This window comes from Theobroma cacao, chromosome 6 (assembly GCF_000208745.1).
Source record: "Theobroma cacao cultivar B97-61/B2 chromosome 6, Criollo_cocoa_genome_V2, whole genome shotgun sequence".
Lineage (NCBI taxonomy): Eukaryota > Viridiplantae > Streptophyta > Magnoliopsida > Malvales > Malvaceae > Theobroma > Theobroma cacao.
In genome coordinates this window covers 24,498,102-24,517,269 of record NC_030855.1, presented here as the reverse complement: position 1 = coordinate 24,517,269, position 19,168 = coordinate 24,498,102, and the positions used below count along the sequence as shown (strand labels likewise).

The 19,168-nt window shown below is 37.5% G+C and overlaps 4 protein-coding genes and 2 long non-coding RNA genes across 8 annotated transcripts; 2 read left to right on the top strand and 4 right to left on the bottom strand.

The window, feature by feature from the left end:
- On the top strand, positions 328-1,521 carry LOC108662593. The gene is made up of 2 exons (XR_001928506.1): positions 328-552; positions 956-1,521. It is a non-coding gene; the product is annotated as an uncharacterized LOC108662593 (long non-coding RNA).
- On the bottom strand, positions 599-1,861 carry LOC108662595. The gene is made up of 2 exons (XR_001928508.1): positions 1,785-1,861; positions 599-1,611 (listed from the first exon to the last, which is right to left on the bottom strand). It is a non-coding gene; the product is annotated as an uncharacterized LOC108662595 (long non-coding RNA).
- LOC18596980 (lysine-specific demethylase JMJ25) lies at positions 1,992-8,320 on the top strand. Of its 3 annotated transcripts, none has more exons than XM_018123192.1 (13): positions 1,992-3,273; positions 3,348-3,493; positions 3,862-3,967; positions 4,066-4,198; positions 4,288-4,351; positions 4,441-5,188; positions 5,549-5,878; positions 6,534-7,055; positions 7,138-7,210; positions 7,291-7,376; positions 7,578-7,697; positions 7,781-7,851; positions 7,964-8,320. In XM_018123192.1, the coding sequence occupies exons 1-13, from the start codon at positions 2,611-2,613 to the stop codon at positions 8,007-8,009; spliced, it is 3,108 nt and encodes a 1,035-aa protein (XP_017978681.1). In that variant the 5' UTR covers positions 1,992-2,610; the 3' UTR covers positions 8,010-8,320. The 3 variants fall into 3 exon arrangements, with proteins under 3 accessions (XP_017978681.1, XP_017978682.1, XP_007025830.2); XM_018123193.1 differs by having other exon boundaries at positions 1,993-3,273; positions 4,444-5,188; XM_007025768.2 differs by having other exon boundaries at positions 1,993-3,273; positions 7,784-7,851.
- LOC18596979 (probable serine/threonine-protein kinase abkC) lies at positions 8,679-12,472 on the bottom strand. Its single transcript, XM_007025767.2, has 5 exons — positions 12,264-12,472; positions 10,446-11,784; positions 10,026-10,292; positions 9,615-9,770; positions 8,679-9,206 (listed from the first exon to the last, which is right to left on the bottom strand). Exons 1-5 carry the CDS (start codon positions 12,269-12,271, stop codon positions 9,087-9,089), a joined length of 1,890 nt encoding a protein of 629 aa, XP_007025829.2. The 5' UTR covers positions 12,272-12,472; the 3' UTR covers positions 8,679-9,086.
- On the bottom strand, positions 13,040-17,810 carry LOC18596978 (probable serine/threonine-protein kinase abkC). The gene is made up of 6 exons (XM_018123223.1): positions 17,492-17,810; positions 15,664-17,002; positions 15,235-15,504; positions 14,867-15,022; positions 13,558-14,460; positions 13,040-13,428 (listed from the first exon to the last, which is right to left on the bottom strand). Exons 1-5 carry the CDS (start codon positions 17,497-17,499, stop codon positions 14,341-14,343), a joined length of 1,893 nt encoding a protein of 630 aa, XP_017978712.1. The 5' UTR covers positions 17,500-17,810; the 3' UTR covers positions 13,040-13,428; positions 13,558-14,340.
- LOC108662462 (protein MOTHER of FT and TFL1-like) lies at positions 13,205-13,748 on the bottom strand. The gene is made up of 2 exons (XM_018122862.1): positions 13,693-13,748; positions 13,205-13,598 (listed from the first exon to the last, which is right to left on the bottom strand). Exons 1-2 carry the CDS (start codon positions 13,746-13,748, stop codon positions 13,205-13,207), a joined length of 450 nt encoding a protein of 149 aa, XP_017978351.1.

The following is a 19,168-nucleotide window of genomic DNA, read 5'->3' as shown; positions in this document are numbered from 1 at the left end:
ATCCGACACAGTTTTGCATTCTATATACAAAAAAATTTTCGTAAACCAGTTGGACCTTGGGGTTAAGTGTAGTACAAGATTTCAGTACAAGAAACTAGTACAACCTGAAGTCGCTTAATAGAAGTAAACTTCATTCAGACCCCCAGAAAGATGGGAAATCAAATATATTGGCCAACATGTAGAGGGGAGAGGCTGTTGTCCAATTTAGAAAGTAGTATGGTAGTACAAATCAAATTCAAGTTACATGTACTGCAACTTTGCAGATGAGCATGCCCTGCAATACACACACACACATATATACATATATATATATATATATATATATATATATATATTTATAAATAGTTCCAGGATGCTTGGATCTGTTGCAGCTGAAGCAAACATATGGGGATTCCCAGATGGAAGACACATCATTGAGTGCAGCGTTGATGAATTCTTTCACTTTTTGCCAACTCTATCTCAGATGAATTCGCCAGCGCTGCACTCAATCATGTGTTTTGCTCTTTCTGGAAACGAAGGCCATCAAGATTCAAGAGAATATTAATGTTACAGGTTTTTCTTTTCTCTCTTCCTTAGTTATCCTTCTTCAGCCTTTTTCTCCTGTGGTTTGGAAATTAATGTCTTAGGAATGGTAAGCCAAGCTGATATCAGTATAGTTATTAGCAATTCTTCTGTTCTTGGTTGAAAATCGAAAATCCATTTCTTTTTCCATGGTTAGCTTTCCGTTCTCAGGATCTGAATGGTCAAAAAAGTTTATTCAAACGATGTACTGCAGCATTTCAATAGCTTAATTGAAATACCAATGGTAATTCATCACATTTGACTAATCGAAATTGGGAAACTCTGGTAAATCTCTAAACAGCAGGAACACCATTTCATAGTCATAGACTCGGTAGCATAGACCAGCACCATTTCCAGGTTAACAAATCCTGGTTTCTTCTCTTGCTGTTCACAGATGCCAACTGCAAATCTAGTCAGATGGTGACAACCCAAATACCAATAATTCGTGTTAAAAGCAGCATCCAACATTGGAACCAGAGATAAATGGGCCCTCGAGTGCTACAAAGTCATTTCTCTTTGGTCTATTGAGTATCTCGAGAAACGGATAAGTTTTTCAGGGTTCCACAATATTGGCATATATATTGCACTACTTTTACTTTTATGTCACCATGATATCTAGTTGTCCCTGTGGACTGTCCAAAAGCAAATCATGATCAAATTCATGAAAATAGCACCATAGTAGCAAGTGAAGAGGATTGGAATAATGCTGCAAAATTTAGACTAGATTCAGATAAATAGCAGAACTGACATGACTCGCATGTTATAGGCAGTTCCACATCAATTTGTCTGGCCTCTTAATTTAAACCTTAGAAACAGATCGACTATGGTAAACTTGTAATGTTGTCCCTCTGTGATCTTCCACCATTTTTGCCTACTAAATAGATGGGCGGTTTCTGCTTAATCCCCTGCTACAGAATGCGATTGGTGGTATAAATCGAATGAACACAAGGACTTCTCTGATTAGGTGATTGATCACTGTTTGAACAAGACTTAACAGCAAATGGTTTTGCCTTCTGTCATTACAGTAGAACTATTTCTCTAGCTTCATCGCTGTAATAAATTTGTGCATTAAAATCTGTCAGTTTACTTGTAACAACAGCTGATATTCATATTATAGATGCTTATCAATGTAAAAGATATGTTACTGTCTGCTGCCAAAAAAATTTAAACTAGTATCTAATCAGGCAATGTCAGAAATGGCTCTGCCCTGGCATGATCATTACCAGAATTCTTTCCTGTCTGTAAATGCTCTCTTATGATCATTATTCCAGTATTATCATAAGCAACACAGTGATCCATGTAAAACCTCCCCGAAGCAAAATCTGCACCAGCATTCCTCTAAAAAACCTGAAATTATTCATATCAGCAAAATTTTTGGATCAAAATGCGTATGCAATTCAACAGGTGATTGCAATTGGCAATTGCCATTCAAGTAAAGTGATCAAAGCTGTCATCTGATTAGCTGGTGCACACTCAAACTTGATAAACATTGAATTGCTGATAAATCCCAGCATCGGGCTAAGGTTTTCAACCCACCAACCAGAAGCAAAATTCACACCAAAAAAGAAATAAAAAAGAAAAAGAAAATCGCATGAAAAAGTTAAAAAGACGTTTCTGTCAATAGCATTTGTGATAAATATGTCTCTTAACGCTTAGTAGTCAAAACTCAAAAAATTTGCATATTCTCGAGAAAAAACCTACTAAAAAGCCTAAAAATGGAAACACCCAAAGAGTCTCCTTAATTGTCTCGAACTGTCAGGCTCTCTCGATCAAAGCTTCCTCTCTGTGCACCATTTGGAAAGTTTCCAAGATCAAACTGGACTCCATCTTTGCATAAAATTACCATATCAGCCACTTTCCCTTCACTCTATCACTCTACTACTACTCCCAATAAACCCCTACTCCTAACTCTTCTTGCCCTTCCAAACAAACCGCTCTCTGCTCTTCCAACTCTACCCCCAAACCCTCTCCCCTGTTTTCTCGAGAATACCATTAATTTTTTCTGGGAAAAATTAAAAATTTTTCCTGGGAAATCTGCGGAACAGAAGAATGGAGGAAGAAGAAGGGGCTCTACCGGACCATCTCCGGTGCAAACGAACCGACGGGAGACAATGGCGGTGCAGGCGACGAGTAACGGAGGGGAAAAAGCTATGCGAGCTTCACCATATTCAGGGCCGTCACCGACAAAAGAAACAGAAGGTACCGGAATCCCTCAAAATGCAAAGGAACAAGAGAAAAAAGAAGGCTTTCGAGAAGAACAAGCTTGAAATTAGGGCAAAGTTACTGAAATTAGCGAAGCCAATGAAGCGAAAGCGCGTGATCGGAGGGGAATCTGAGGCGTTAGACGAAGCCGTTCGGAAGATGAAACTTAAAAGAGGAGATTTGCCGTTGGAGCTTATAAGAATGGTTTTGAAAAGGGAAATTGAGAAGAAGAAAAGGAAAGAAAGTGATTGTAGTGACTTTGATGATGAAGAAGAAGAAGAAAAAGGTGATTTGATGAGAGAATTGCCAAATGGACTAATGGCTATTTCTTCTTCAAGTCCACATTTTGATAATGCAGGTTCTTGTTCCGGTTCTGGTTCGGGTTCGGGTTCTGTTTCAGGTTCTTGTTTTAATGTTAAAGTAGGAGAAACTGAAACTAATACTGTTGCCATTACCAGAAGGCGATTTCGGTCTAAGAACATTGAACCATTACCTGTTGGTACATTGCAGGTATTATTTGGTTTTAGTTTTTGTGTTTTTTGATATGTTTGTTTTTTGTAAATAATGTATTATTTTTTATGAAGGTTGTGCCGTATAAGAAGGATATGGTGAATTTGAGGAGAGGAAGAAGAATAAGGTGCCATTGGTGTAGAAAGGGTGGTGTTCGTAGTTTGATCAAGTGTTCCAGTTGTAGACAGCAGTTCTTTTGCTTGGATTGCATAAAAGAACAGTGCGTGATCTTCTTCTCTGGTTTTGGTTTTGTTTGATTTGTGATTGTAAAGTAGTTATATGTCTGCTTATGGACAAAGAAATCAAATTTTATATTACATGGATATCAATAGTACATCAAAATGTAATGAATTTAAGGCATAGATACCTGTTTTAGCCCCTCTGGAAGTGATTCACCTAGTTTCTCAATTGTTTGTAAGGACCTTCCCTAAACATCGTTTTGGAGAATACTTTCCCATTCTAGCTTGAAACGCATTCAAAACATATATAGTCTTTGTCTCATCTCTATTGTTTGAATGTAATTTTTAATATTCGATTTGTCTCGTCTCTATTGTTTGATAAACTCTCTTGGCGTTCAATTGCATATAGGTATTTTGTTATGCAAGAAGAAGTTAAGATAGCTTGTCCAGTATGCCGTGGAACTTGTGGCTGCAAGGCCTGCTCAGTGAGTCAACATAGAGACACTGAAAGTAAGGTCTGATGATATCTGAAACACCTCAAATTTGACATGCTGCAAGCTTTTCTCCTTGCTGAGATCTGATGCTTTGCCTTATGCAAAAAAACATTTTTCAGGAGTTTTTAAGGGACAAAAACAAAGTGGACAAGGTGTTACATTTTCATTATTTGATCTGCATGCTTCTTCCTGTTCTGAAGCAAATAAACCAAGACCAGAGTGTTGAGATTGAAGTGGAGGCAAAAGTAAAAGGTAATGACAATGATTCTTCTTGAAATTTTCATTTAAGCATTCTATATTTATCAATGGAAGAGGTTGCAATGTTTTCTTGTGTGTCATAGGCAAAAAACTCTCTGATATTCAAGTCCAACCAGCTGAATTTGGTGGCAATAAGCAATATTGTTGGTATGCTCCCGGCTGCTTAAAATGTATTTGATAAAATATATGTAATTTGTTTTTTGTTCTGTTTGGTGATGACATTACTTCTGGAGCAGCAGTAACTGCAAGACTTTCATACTGGATTTCCACAGAAGCTGCTCAAAGTGTTCATATAATCTCTGCTTAAGCTGTTGTCGGGATATCTTTCAAGGGAGTTTAGTTGGAAGTATCAAAGAAATTAACTGCAAATGCCCAAATAGAAGGAAAACTTGTGTGCCTGGCATTCGCCTTTCACATAAGAAATCTGTAAGAACCTCTAAGAAAAATTATGACAGTAGATATTTTGATTCTTCTGCATCATTGCCTAGTCGCAAAGCTCCTGATGGCAATGTTCCTATATCATGCCCACCCACAGAGTTTGGTGGTTGTGGTGATGGCCTTCTTGATCTGAGGTGTATTTTGCCGCTAAGGTGGTTCAAAGAGCTGGAAATAAGTGCTGAAGAAATAGTTGGCAGCTATGAATTGCCAGAAGCTTTCAATACTTTATCATGCTGCTCGCTATGTCCTGGAACAGATTATGAAGCTAAAGGGGTGAAGCAGTTGCAAGAGGCTGCTAGGAGAAAAATTTCAAATGACAACTTCCTATTTTACCCCACTATAATGAACATTCATGCTGATAACCTGGAGCACTTCCAGAAGCATTGGGGTAAAGGCCATCCTGTAATAGTTCGAAATGTGCTTCGGGATACATCAGATTTGAGTTGGAATCCGGTATTCTTGTTTTGCACATATCTTAAGAATAGTTTTGCCAAATCTGAGAATGAGGAACTAACTAAAGCTACAGGTTGCTTGGACTGGTTTGAGGTTAGCTTTTTAAATTACTTCACATGCCATATCACAATATACATTTTTTGGAGTTATAGGTAGATAAAATTGCTCCTCTTTGGTTCATTACTCCATCTCTCTCGCTCTGAGCATATGCACACACAGATATGCCCCACAATCCAAACATGGGCATTCATGAATGTGCATTTAGACTTCCACGTGCATCTCCTTGATTCTTGGCATGCCTGCAGGTCATGAGGTTTCTGGCTTGTCATTCATTATTTTCACTTCTTTTTTCTGTGAGAGTTGGTATTTTTCCTTTTTGCATTCTGTTTCACTGCCTTCTAGGATCTTAATCTAAAGTAAGTTATAAAAAATTTACCTTTTATATGATGGCAGGTTGAAATTGGTATTAAGCAGTTATTTTTGGGGTCATTGAGGGGTCTGGCGCAATCTAATTCGTGTGATGAGAAGATGAAACTGAAGGGCTGGCTTTCTTCTCATTTATTTCAAGAACAATTCCCAGATCATTATACTGAAATCATTCGAGCTTTACCACTTCCAGAATATATGGATCCTAGAAGTGGTCTTTTAAACATCGCTGCAAGGTTGCCAGAAGAAATCACAAAGCCTGATCTAGGCCCATGTATCTCTATCTCGTATTGCAGTGGCGAGGAACTTGTACAGGCCAATTCAGTGACAAAATTATGTTACGACTTATGTGATGTGGTATGTCTAGTTCTATCCTTACCTTGTCTCATGATCAATTTATCCCATCTTTTAAACCTTTGGCTGATGCACATTTTATTCAAGTTATCTCCCCTTGAATGTAAATTGCCCTTTCTCAATGATAATTGCCAGTGAACAGTTTTTGTATGTTGTGCGCATTGATGAAACAAACAACTCAGTCAAGTGCACATATCGTAGTGGAAAATAAGTTTCTGACTCAGTTTTAATCTTGCATATTGACGTGTCATAATCTCTTACACATGTTTCATGCTATGCACTTCTTCTTCATTTTTTAAGATATGATTATATCAGGGTGTGGTGTGTCTTATCCTTGTTCTTATGACTTTCCACCTTTACAAAATGTTTGTTTGTGTACAGATCCTACTATCCCCAGAAGGATAGTTTTGTAAGGTGAATCAGCAAGAAATTATATGAAGTTTTCAACAATTGGTGTTATTATAGAGTTTACTGAGAATATGAGTTGATGTTATTAAAAAGTAAAATATGATGCTTCCTAAAGCACAACCTTAAATCTATACCTATTGTTGTGAAACCTTTTCATACATGCACTTATCATCCTTATTGAAAACATCATGGAGATTTAAGTAATATTTGCCATTTATTCTTTCTTTCCTTTTCTCTCTTTCTATCCCAGGTTAATATTTTGGCACATGCTACAGATGCTCCTGTATCCATGAAGCAGCTTAATAAAATAAGAAAGTTAATGAAAAAGAAAAAATTTCAAGACCAAAGGGAGGTTGCTAAGACGACTCTTGATCGAAAGGCGGCTAATAAAGTGAAGGAAAAATCTGCACCACATGATGAAAACATGGAAGAAGTAGGATTGAATGATATGCTCAGTAAAGAAATGCATGCTCATGAGAGAGTACCAAAAGTATCCCACTTACCTTCTGCTGTGCACGAAGCACAGGATTTAGGTTTCAAAGATAGAAACGCATACCATGATAAGGGAGATAGCTCTGACTCTGATTCTGATTCTGATTGTAATTCAAATTCTGAAGCTGCACTACTTCCATGCCATACCATTCACGGCTCAGAAGCCAAGTCTTGTGGTGCTGAATGGGATGTCTTCCGCAGGCAGGATGTTCCAAAGCTTATGGAGTACCTTAGAAAGTATTCAAATGAGTTTGGTAACACACGTGGTTTTCAAAAGCATGTAAGATGAGACCCAAGACTTGACAATGTACTAGCAGAATGGACATAATGCTGATTTTTTTTTTTTTGCACTCTTGCTGCAGGTGGTTCATCCAATCCTTGATCAGAATTTCTTTCTTGACACAAGTCACAAAACAAGGCTGAAGGAGGAGTATGGTGAGTTTGCTAAGTTTGGTTTATCTCTTGTCACAGTTGAGGATAATGTTACTGAAATATCCATCTCATATTGCTTCTAGAAATTGAACCTTGGACTTTTGAGCAACATGTTGGAGAAGCTGTTATAATTCCAGCTGGCTGTCCATACCAGATTAGGAATGTTAAGGTAATGTATACTACTGATATCTTTGGTCTTGAATTCTTGATATAGAATTTACTGTCATGAATGAATTTATGTGCAAAAATTCGAAAAATATTATACTTGATCTATATGCTTCTTCATTTGTTTCATTTTTGTGATGAATTTATACCAATTTATATGGCTATAAAGATTCTATTTTTTTCCTTGACATGTCACAACCTGGAGTCCTGCGTTAATGTGGTTTTGGACTTTGTTTCACCGGAAAATGTGACTGAGTGTATCCAGTTGATTGATGAACTTCATCTGCTTCCGGAAAATCATAAAGCCAAAGCAGAGAAGTTTGAGGTAAACTTTGTAAAAACTTTACTCCAGTTAACAGTGTTCATTTTCTGTATTAATGCAACTGTGATACTGGTTTGCTCTTAAAGCAGGTTAAGAAGATGGCCTTGTATAGGACGAGTGCAGCAATAAAAGAAATTCGTGAGCTTACATGTGCAGAGTAAGTTCCTTGTGGAATATTAAAGTCTCTGTCTGTCCATCTTTGTCTCGCTGTTAGCATGATATTTATTAAACTCCACTAAAATTACAGTAAATCTCATTCTTGAGTGTAGGTCCAGTGCTGAGTTCAGCGAGTACTTGAAGACTGAAGAACAATGACAGGTAGTATAAGGGGTTCTCAAGTTGGTGGCTCTTGCTGCTGGTATCGTCTGCTCTAGGGTCTTTTCTTATTTAGAAGCATTGTTCCTAGCAAATAGCGTGCATTGCATGCAGAAATTTTGATGCAATTGTCCATTCTCTCTCCCCCTCCGATATTGAAGTCAAGAATTGGAACTAGGCCACTTTGCTGCAACTGACTTTGTAAATGTGTAATATTGATCAATCATGTACTTAATACAGCCAAGCCAGGATCAAACATTATTCATTGTATTATACCTTCTCTTCAATACAACAACAGCTAATTTCTCCAATGATGCAATCACTCATCTTTGTCAATCCGATACACCCTTTTTTCTGGAGCAATTATTCGTTCAGAAAGGAAACTGGAAATCCGTTACTCGTCCACTGAGTGGTTCCTGTACTTGGTTACATTATTTTAGATTGTTCAATTAGGAAATTTTCCTTCTTCAATAATTCACTCCTTTCTGTGCATTGGTAGAACAGAAAACAATAGGTTTCACCTATGGCCTGAGCTCCAAGTAAGCCGAGAAAGGAAATATATGTCAATCAGAGGATCACAGATGGAATAAGGTGAGTGAATCTCTTGTTCAGCACAAACAAGAGATTAAAGCATAATACATTGACTAGGTACATATATAACAAGGTATATGAAGCAACAAATGAATACAATCTGTATATAGCTTAGTTAAACTAATAAAGTTCTGGTACATGAGTTTTCTTTTTGCTGCGTAAAGAATTTAAAGAAAAAGAATAGTTGACACTTTATTTTTCTCTTTTGTTGCCCCTTCTTTTTACAGTTTTCACCTGTGAGATATGGGGCTGAAGATACAAAAGCAATGAATAGTGGAAAGTAAAAAATAATTACAGAAAGATGAAATTTCACGATAGCTCAAAATTTCAAGGAAAAGATTAATGATACTTATGATGCTTTTCAAGGACTGGTATATTCTAGGGTCTCAGCTCTGTCAAAATTGTTTTCAAGAAACAGAAACTCATGCTCCTAAGGATCCCTTTAGAGAGGACGCATCAATAGCTAATCGTCCTTCAGAGAATGTTTTATGGAGCCATCCGCCCATTGATTATGTCAGGAAAAGACACTGCCGAGTCAGCTTCCAGCAGCCTTTTCTGTAGCATTAGCATCACGTCATATTCTGGATCAAGTTTCCTCTGCCAACCCTACAAGTTTAAAGCAGGTACCAATACGTGTTACAGAATTAAATCAATTACCAAAACTGGAAATAATGACAATATGAACTAGATTTATCTTCATATTGTAAACGCATTTCAGCAAGTCACTCCTAGGACTTTCATGTTTCATGAAACAATTCCAAAACGAGAACTTAGTCCCTGTTCTTAGCTTCTAGACTGTTTCACCTAGTCAGGCAGATTTACTCCTTAGACTATGACAACAGCTATTTATTTAGATTTGTTCAGAAAAGACATAACGCACACTATATGCATTCGTAAACATAAAGACAAGGAGTTCTTTTCTAACAGATAAAAGAGAGAAAAGGACAAGAGGGACGGAGTAAAAAAAAAGACATGTCAATTGGTCAAAGGTTCAATTGAAAAGAAAGACATTACCCCAAGAACCAGAGTTGAGACCATCACAGTGCATACATTGCCATCAATGTTCACTTTATGACGCCTTACTTTCTCAAGCAGTTCTTGCATGCATTCAGCTGGATGGACTAGATCACCCTCAGGAGTGCCCCAAAAAGTGAATGATTCTTCAACTTCCTGTTGACACAAGGTATTAGAAAACCAAGCAGAAAATAACATAGTTATCGAACCAAAAAAAAAGTGCATAGAAAAAGGAAAGAAGGGGGAGGGGGGCGGGATGGTGAAAAAAAGATATGTTAACTTGGAATAGAGATGCCAGGACAGTAAATGGGAAAATAAGGAGAAGAAGATAACAAAGAAAACATTTTCCTAACTCCCCACTGTCCTAATTCAAATTATTCCCACCAAGAAATTTACATCTATATACATCACCTCAATAAAAGCCTTTGGGTTTGGGCAGTTCTGTCGTTGCGATAATCTGAGCGTGCACTCTGCAGCAGTGCGACCATCTCTACGGGCAACAGCCTTGAAAATTTCCAATATATTTACACGATCACTCTTAGAAAGTTCAGTGGTCATGCCTACATCAAGGAAAATAACTTGAGGCTTTGATTTAAAGAGCCCTTTTCGAGAAGCCTTGCTCGGGGACACCTGGACAAGGATATTTCCAGGATGCAAGTCACCATGATATAAGTTATCCTGAAAGAAGAAAATTATAAGCTCATGGAAACCGGAATGGTATCATACTTTTCTCTCTCAAACAGATGAGGTGATGGGAAACAGGGATCAAGCATCATCAGGTGGATATCACATAACAATGTTACCATAAGCGAACCAATTAAAAATAGTTACCTCAATCATCTTCAAAAATGCATCAGCTCCAATATGAGCAATTGCAGTCTTAATCCTGTCATGTCCTTCAGGTCCATCAACATAGTGTGCAACACTTTCCCCTTGCTCATAAGTTTCCACTAAAACAGCAGGATGCACAAGTGGATACACAGGCTTAGGAAAAGAAACATCCTTCCAGCTTCGGAAATTATATATAAATCGGCTCAAATGTGCAGCTTCCCTTGCAAGATCAACTTGAGACATCATGAAAACAGCAAACTGCTGGACGCTCTCATCCAATCTCAACCAGTTCAGAGTTGGAATGAACTTTGATATCTTTGCCACCAAGTTGATAATCATAAAATCTCTCCTAATTGATTCACCAACACCAGGATGTCTAACCTTTACCGCAACTACCATGGGCTTGACCCGCTGACCAGGATAGCGGAATCTCAAAGAAGCCCGGTGCACCTGAGCTATACTTCCAGATGCCACAGGTTCCTCTTCAAAACCCTCAAAAATTTCGGAAAGTTTGCGGCCAAATGCTCTTTCAATAGTTTTCTTAGTGTAGGCAAAGCTGTGTTCAGGCGCTTTGCTGTGAAGCTCTGAAAGCTTGGTGCATAAATCTCTAGGGAAGAGATCTGGTCGTGTTGCTGCCCACTGACCCCATTTTATGAATGCCGGACCTGCCTTTTCAAGTGTGCGATGCACAACCTCAAGCCACATTTTCCTGAATTGTGGATCACAAGAGTCGATAAATGGTGCCATTATTATGCTAGGAGAAAACAAAACTGCAAGATAGAGAGCCCTCAGCAGCAAGATAACACCTTCTACTAATGAAAGTAGTATAGAGGAAACAAAAGCATGCCCATCTTGTGCACGCATATACAAAGAATTCTGTGATGGGTAGTAGTCTGTCTCTAATAAAGTCCTCTGTCCCAAGGCCACTTGTCCACATGTCAAGCCAAAAATACCAGGAACTATCAGGTGTGAGCGGGATAAGACTAAACTGACTGCTTGAGCAATCCTGCTTATGTGAGGCAATGTACGACCACTGGCACAACATCTCCAGGTGAGCCTTTTCCAAGCAACTTGGGCACGATGAGTTACTGCACTACTTGCAGAGAGGAAGGAATGGTTCTTGACAAAATAACCTTGACACAACCCTTCCTTGGTAGTCTGCAATAAGAGTTGAGCCTTTCCTCCGCTCTTGAACCTATAGTGAGAGTACACACTATATTGTGGCAAACGCAACCCAAAAGTAACAACGGTTCCATACTTCCTAAAATCTGAATGGCTTGTCGACTGGTTTGAAATAGCAGATTGTGAAGCCTTCCTAATCTTTGCAAATGTCAAAAGCCTGCATCCCAATAATTTCTATCGTTATTGACCATGTATACTCTATAAACCTTAGAAGCAAATTCCAAATTCTTAGACAGAAAGGTAATTATTCAGAACCCACTTGCCAATTTCACAAAACATGAGGAAAGAAATCTACTTTCATTAAACTCAACATCCGAAGTTGTTGGAAAAAATATTATTCTTAAAATTCAAATATTTAACATATAATTCATTGGGCAATCATTACATTAACGAAATCATTACATTATGTTGCATCTAAAGGAACAGAAGAATAAACCTTCTTCGATACAAATCAATTTCACCTTTTTTTTTTAAATGACAACCAAAAAAAGCTTTAAAAGCCATAAACCCAAGCTCCCAGATAATGTAATCCCAAAACAACCGGACCCAGAAAAAAGCAACCCCAACTAAAGAAAACCCAGAAAATATTTTTAATGAAAAGGCAAAAAAAAATTTGAAAAGGGTAAAGTGATGAACCTAGACATGTCGATATAGAGAGAGGGATATACGAGGGAGCTTGGAGAGGCTAACGTGCGAAGGCGGTGAACAATGGAAGAAGAAGTTCTTGAATGCCTGATTAACAATCAGAATTCGGGTGCGTTTTTTTATTGTCCAATTTCATTCTCTTCCTTTCGTTTTGGTAAAACCCACCCGCGCAAGAGGAAGAAGACGAAGGAGAAGAAGATTAACAGCCCTACTCGGTATTTTAATAAAGGGTAAAAAATTAGTAAAGTTCATTTAGACCTCTTCTCTCAATTAATATATTTTATAAATTACTTTTATTACTGGCAAATGTTCAAGATGTTAATTTTGACAGTAAAATACAAAAATATATTTAAATTAAAAAATAAAGTTATTTTTAAATATCGAGTGTTTTTAATATTTTTATATAACAAAATTAACAGTTTAATTTTACGAAAAGTTGAAAAGGTCCAAGAAATTCCAAAAGCTTTGAAAAGATGAAAAATATCTGGAACCTAAGTTTTGTTGGTTGGTTTGTTAATTCTGTTAAAAAACCAAAAAAGTCAGATGTTTGGTTGGATAATTTCTCTAAGTTAAGAACCCTCCAAATGTTTTGGTCACTCATTACTGTTTAAGTTTCAACTCTTTTTATTCTTTTCTTTTTCCAGTTTTTGGGATGTGTTTAGTTGGGTTGACCTTTAATTTATTCAAATGGCAATAATAATTATGATAATTCAATTAATTCGGGTGATTTTTTTATTTCAATATTAATCGGTTGAAAGGATATAATCTATTCAAATCAAAATGAATGAAAATTAAATACAGACCAAAATCAGTTCTTTTAACAACAAAAACCCATCTCCATAAGCCTACGAAACCTATTCTGTAATCTTTTAATGAATGTATCACAAAATCTACTAAAAATTTAGGATTAAGTGTTGCACTTGAAGTATCTGCTAGCGTTTCTTCATTGCGGGTTCCTTCTGTGAGTTGAAATACACTGCAGCAAAAGGAAGGCCCGGCCTGCTTTGAGCAGCAAATTGGCGAGTAATGAAGTTGGCTCGGGCATCCGGGAGTCGACACCCTCCCCCCGTTGCTCTCTCCTGCTTAAACAGAGCCAAAATACACCTGTGAATTCCTGTAGGTGGCAGGGGTCCCATGTAAGGCGCCATCTCTCTTCCTGTATTCCCAATATCACAATATTGTATCATGTAAATCCCATGTAAAGTAATTTGAAAATCTATGCTCTCGTCTTCTATGATTAAGAGTAGTGTTTTGGAGATCAAAGAATAGAATAGAAAAGCTATACCTTTGGTAGCATCATGTCCCTCAGGAATATCTACAACAATCCTGCAACAGAAACATTACTTGTACCAAATTTTTATAGTGACATTTCATTCTTTACACAGTACACTAGCAGAGATAAGCATGATAATGGAATTACCAGTAGAGCCACTCCTTCAATCTCAGCTCACTTGGAGTTGGGGCGTCAGGATCCATCATAACCTGCTTATATTGCTACACTATTGAATCACTGTCACAGAGTTAAAGAGTGAGAAAGGAAAATTTTTTGGAAGAATTGCATATGAGAGTGTATAAACTCGAAGAAACGGGAGGGCCAAGGATTCGGACATGAGATTTATCAGCAGCATCATCAATTGACTAGTTACATATATAACAAGGTATGTGAAGCAACAAATAAATACAATCTGTATATAGTTCAGTTAAACTAATTAAGTTCTGGTACATGAGTTTTCTTTTCCCCTCTATTCTGCATAATGAATTTAAAGAAAAAGAATAGTTTGACACTTTATTTCTCTTTCTTAACCCCTTCTTTTCACAGTTTTCAACTGTGCGATAGGGGCTCAAGATATAACAGGAATGCATACTGGAAACTAACAAATAATTACAGAAAGATAAAATTTCATGTTAGCTCAAAATTTCAACGAAAAGATTAATTATACGCTTTTCAAGGACTGGTATATTTTAGGGTCTAAGCTCTGTCAAAATTGTTTTCAAGAAACAGAAACACATGATCCTAAAGATCACTTTGAGAGGATGCATAGATAGCTAATCAGGCTTCAGAGAATGTTTATGGAGCCATCAGCCCATCAATAGTGTAGGAAAGAGACTTTGCCCAATCAGCTTTCAGCAGCAGTGTCTGTAGTGTTTGCATCACATTATATCCTGGATCAAGTTTCCTCTGCCAACCCTACAAGTTCAAAGCAAGTACCAGTACATGTTACTGAATTAAATCAATTATCAAAAATGGCAATAATGACTATATCAACTAGTTTTATCTTCATATAGTAAAGGCATTTCAGCAAGTCACTTCTGGGACTATTATGAAACAATCCCAATATTTAAGTCCCTGTTCCAGACTGTTTCAACTAGTCAGGCAGATTTACTCCTAACTATGATGACAGCTATTTATTAAATTCCTTCAGAAAGACATAAGCACGATATATGCACGAGTAAATATAAAGACAAAGAGTTCTTTCCTAACAGATAAAGTAGAGCAAAGGACAAGGGGGACAGAGTCAAAAAAAGACATGTCAATTGGTTGGTCAAAGGTTCAATTGAAAGCTTGGACTCACACAACAGAAGAAAGAAGTTACCTCAAGAACCAAAGTTGTGACCATCACAGTGCATACATTGCCATCAATATTAACTCTATGATGCCTTACTTTCTCAAGCAGTTGTTGCATGCATTCAGCTGGATGAACTAGATCACCCTCAGGAGTACCCCAAAAAGTGAATGCTTCTTCTACTTCCTGTTGAAACAAGGTATTAGAAAACCAAGCAGAAAATAACGTAGATATAGAACAAAACAAAACAGTATAGAAAAAGGAAAAAGAGGGGTGGGTGGGGGGGGGCGCCGCGGGGGTGTAAAATAAAGATATGCTAACTTGGAAGTTACTGTCCTAATTGAAATAAACTCCTCACTGTCCTAATTCAAATTATTCCCACCAAGGAAGTACATCACCTCAACAAAAGCCTTTGGGTTCGGGCAGTTTTGTCGTTGTGATAATTTGAGCGTGCACTCTGCAGCAGTGCGACCATCTCTACGGGCAACAGCCTTGAAAAATTCCAATAAGTTTACACGATCACTCCTAGAAAGTTCAGCAGTCATGCCTACATCAAGGAAAATGACATGAGGCTTTGATTTAAAGAGCCGTTTTTGAGAAGCCTTGCTCTTTGACACCCGGACAAGGATATTTCCAGGATGCATGTCAGCATGAATAAAGTTGTCTACCTGAAGAAGAAAAATTATAAGCTCATGGAAACCGGAATGGTATCATACTTTTTTCTCTCAAACAGATGAGGTGATGGAAAACAGGAATCAAGCATAATCAAGTAGATATCACACAGCAATGTAACCAGAAGCATAAGTAAACCAATTAAAAATAGTTACCAGAAGCATCTTCAAAAGTGCATGAGTTCCAATATGAGCAAGTGCAGTCTTAATCCTGTCATGTCCTTCAAGTCCATCAACGTAGCGTGCAACACTTTCCCCTTGCTCATAAGTTTCCACTAAAACAGCAGGATGCACAAGTGGATACACAGGCTTAGGAAAAGAAACATCCTTCCAGCTTCGGAAATTATATATAAATCGGCTCAAATGTGCAGCTTCCCTTGCGAGATCAACTTGAGACATCATGAAAACAGCAAACTGCTGGACGCTCTCATCCAATCTCAACCAGTTCAGAGTTGGAATGAACTTTGATATCTTTGCCACCAAGTTGATAATCATAAAATCTCTCCTAATTGATTCACCAACACCAGGATGTCTAACCTTTACCGCAACTACCATGGGCTTGACCCGCTGACCAGGATAGCGGAATCTCAAAGAAGCCCGGTGCACCTGAGCTATACTTCCAGATGCCACAGGTTCCTCTTCAAAACCCTCGAAAATTTCGGAAAGTTTGCGGCCAAATGCTCTTTCAATAGTTTTCTTAGTGTAGGCAAAGCTGTGTTCGGGAGCTTTGCTGTGAAGCTCTGAAAGCTTGGTGCATAAATCTCTAGGGAAGAGATCTGGTCGTGTTGCCGCCCATTGACCCCATTTTATGAATGCCGGACCTGCCTTCTCGAGTGTGCGATGCACAATCTCAAGCCACATTTTCCTGAATTGTGAACCACAAGAGTCGGCAAATGGTGCCATTATAATGCTAGGAGAGAACAAAACTGCAAGATAGAGAGCCCTCAGCAGTAAGATAACACCTTCCACCAATGAAAGGAGTATAGAGGAAACAAAAGCATGCCCATCTTGTGCACGCATATACAAAGAATTCTGTGATGGGTAGTAATCTGCCTCGACTAAAGTCCTCTGTGCCAATGCCACTTGTCCACATGTCAAGCCAAAAATACCAGGAACTATCAGGTGTGAGCGAGACAAGGCTAAGCTGACCGCTTGAGCTATCCTGCTTATGTGAGGCAATGTACGACCGCTGGCATAACATCTCCGGGTGAGTCTTTTCCAAGCAACTTGGGCATGATGAGTTACTGCACTACTTGCAGAGAGGAAGGAATGGTTCCTGACAAAATAACCTTGACAGAACCCTTCCTTGGTAGTCTGCAATAAGAGTGGAGGCTTTCCTCCACTCGTGAACCTATAGTGAGAGTACACTCTATATTGTGGCAAACGCAACCCAACAGTAACAACAGTTCCATACTTCCTAAAATCAGAATGGCTCATCAACTGGTTTGAAATAGCAGATTGTGAAACTTTCCTAATCTTTGCAAATGTCAAAAGTCTGCATCCCAACAATTTCTCTCGTCATTTACCATGTAAACTCTATAAACCTTAGAAGCAAATTCTAAATTCGTAGACAGAAAGGTAATTATTCAGAACCCAATTGCCAATTTCGCACAACATGAGGAAAGAAATCTACTTGCATACTTTATTTCATTAAACTCAATCTCCGAAGTTGTTGGAGAAAGATTTTTATAAAATTTTCAGACCTCTAACATGTAATTCATTGGGCAATCATTAATTTAACGAAATCATTACATTATGTTACATCTAAACGAACAGAAGAATAAACCTTCTTCCATAGAAATCAATTTCACCTTTATTTTAACGACAACAAGAAAAGAAGCTTTAAAACCCTTAAACCCAAGCTCCTAGATAAAGTAATCCCAAAACACCCGGACCCAGAAATAAGCAGCCCCAGCTGAAGAAAACCCAGAAAATATTTTTAATGAAAAAGCAAAAAAAAATTGAAAAGGGTAAACAGAAGAACCTGGACATGTCGATATAGAGAGAGAGGATATAAGAGGAAGCTTGGAGAGGCTAACGTTCGAGGGCGGTGAACAATAGAAGAAGAAGTTCTTGAATGCATTTTCTCATTGATGATTCTCTTCTGGTTAACAATCAAAGTTCGGATATGTTTTTATTGTCCAATTTCATTCTCTTCCTTTCGTTTTGGAATAACCTAGCGGCGCAAGAGGAAGAAGAAGAAGAAGCAGGTGAAGAAGAAAGAACAGATCTGCGCCCGTCTCAATGGGCCAAAGATTAGTGACGACGACGACTCGGTAATTTTGGGCCCTCCTGATTGGTTCTCGTGGGCGTCACGCAACTTGCCCTTATTTATCTCTGGCCCTGTTTAACAAAGGGTCAAAAAAATAGTAAATATCTTTTATACCTCTTTTTATTTTAATTTTTCTCACATAAAACCTTGTAAGTTTTTTCTTTTTTCAATTAACACCTTCTAGGTATGCTTTTCCCAATACACTGCTTTTGTCCCTACCAAAAGTTATACAAAAATATATCTAAATATATATAAATAAATAAACTTTAAATTGAGAACTTTTAATATTTTTATTAAATAAAATTAACAGTCTAATTTTATGTCACAACCGAACTTATCTATATAGTATACTAATGAAAAAAAAAAAACATATTTAAGATTCTGAAAGTAAAAGCTGAAAGGGTCAAAAAAAGGCCAGAAATTTTGGAAAGATCAGAAACATCCAGAACCTACGTTTTGTTGGTTTGTTAATTCTGTTACAAACCAAAAAAGTCAAATGTTCTGTTGCCTAATTTCTGCTAGTTAAGAATCTGACATAGAGGTGCACCCTCTTTTAGGTAATTGAAACCCAAAAGCTGTGGTCTCATTGCTTAAGGTTTCCCCTATGTAGAAATACTACCCTAAGTTAGGTGTTTATTTTTTTTTTTTCAGTTTTATGAACGTGAACATGTTTAGTTGGGATGAACATGAATCAAAATATTCAATTATCAATAATTCAATTAATTCAGGTCGATTTTTTTGTTTTCATAGTAATTGGTTAAAAACTATTATAATCTATTCAAACCAAAAACCAAAATCAATTCTTTACCAACAAACACCAATCTCCATAACCATATCAAACCTATTTATCACCAGGATTGGGATAACACCTGGAAGGTTTGGTGTTTATTCAATGCTATTACAATGTTTTCTTACTTGTATGACTTACCATTGAGCTTTCACTGCATAGTATCTAAAGCACTTAATTCTCTTTTTCTGTTGTTTAGTCCTTTTCTTGGTAATGAGAGTTTCTACATTAACAATATTTATTGCATGTGCGTTGACATACATCTCCTCTTTGTTTGCAGTTTATGCAAATACTTAATTGTGGCTTCCGGTCGAGCAGCTGTTTCCATTCTTCAAGCAAGATCTCAGAAAGTTATCAAGGTATAATCTTGGTTTGTAGTTAATCAGACTTTCAGTAGCAATAGTTAACTTACCTTCTCCTTCAATGTAGGCTTGGGATCATGCTGTTGGTGTGATATGCGTACATGAAGCTGGAGGAAAGGTATGTGATTCTTCATTACATGGGTTTTATTTATTTGCTTGTTATCTTTGAATTGAATTATCAGGTATGTCTGCATATTTTGCTATGCATGCTCTGAAAGCAATAATGCGAAGTTTGGCTCC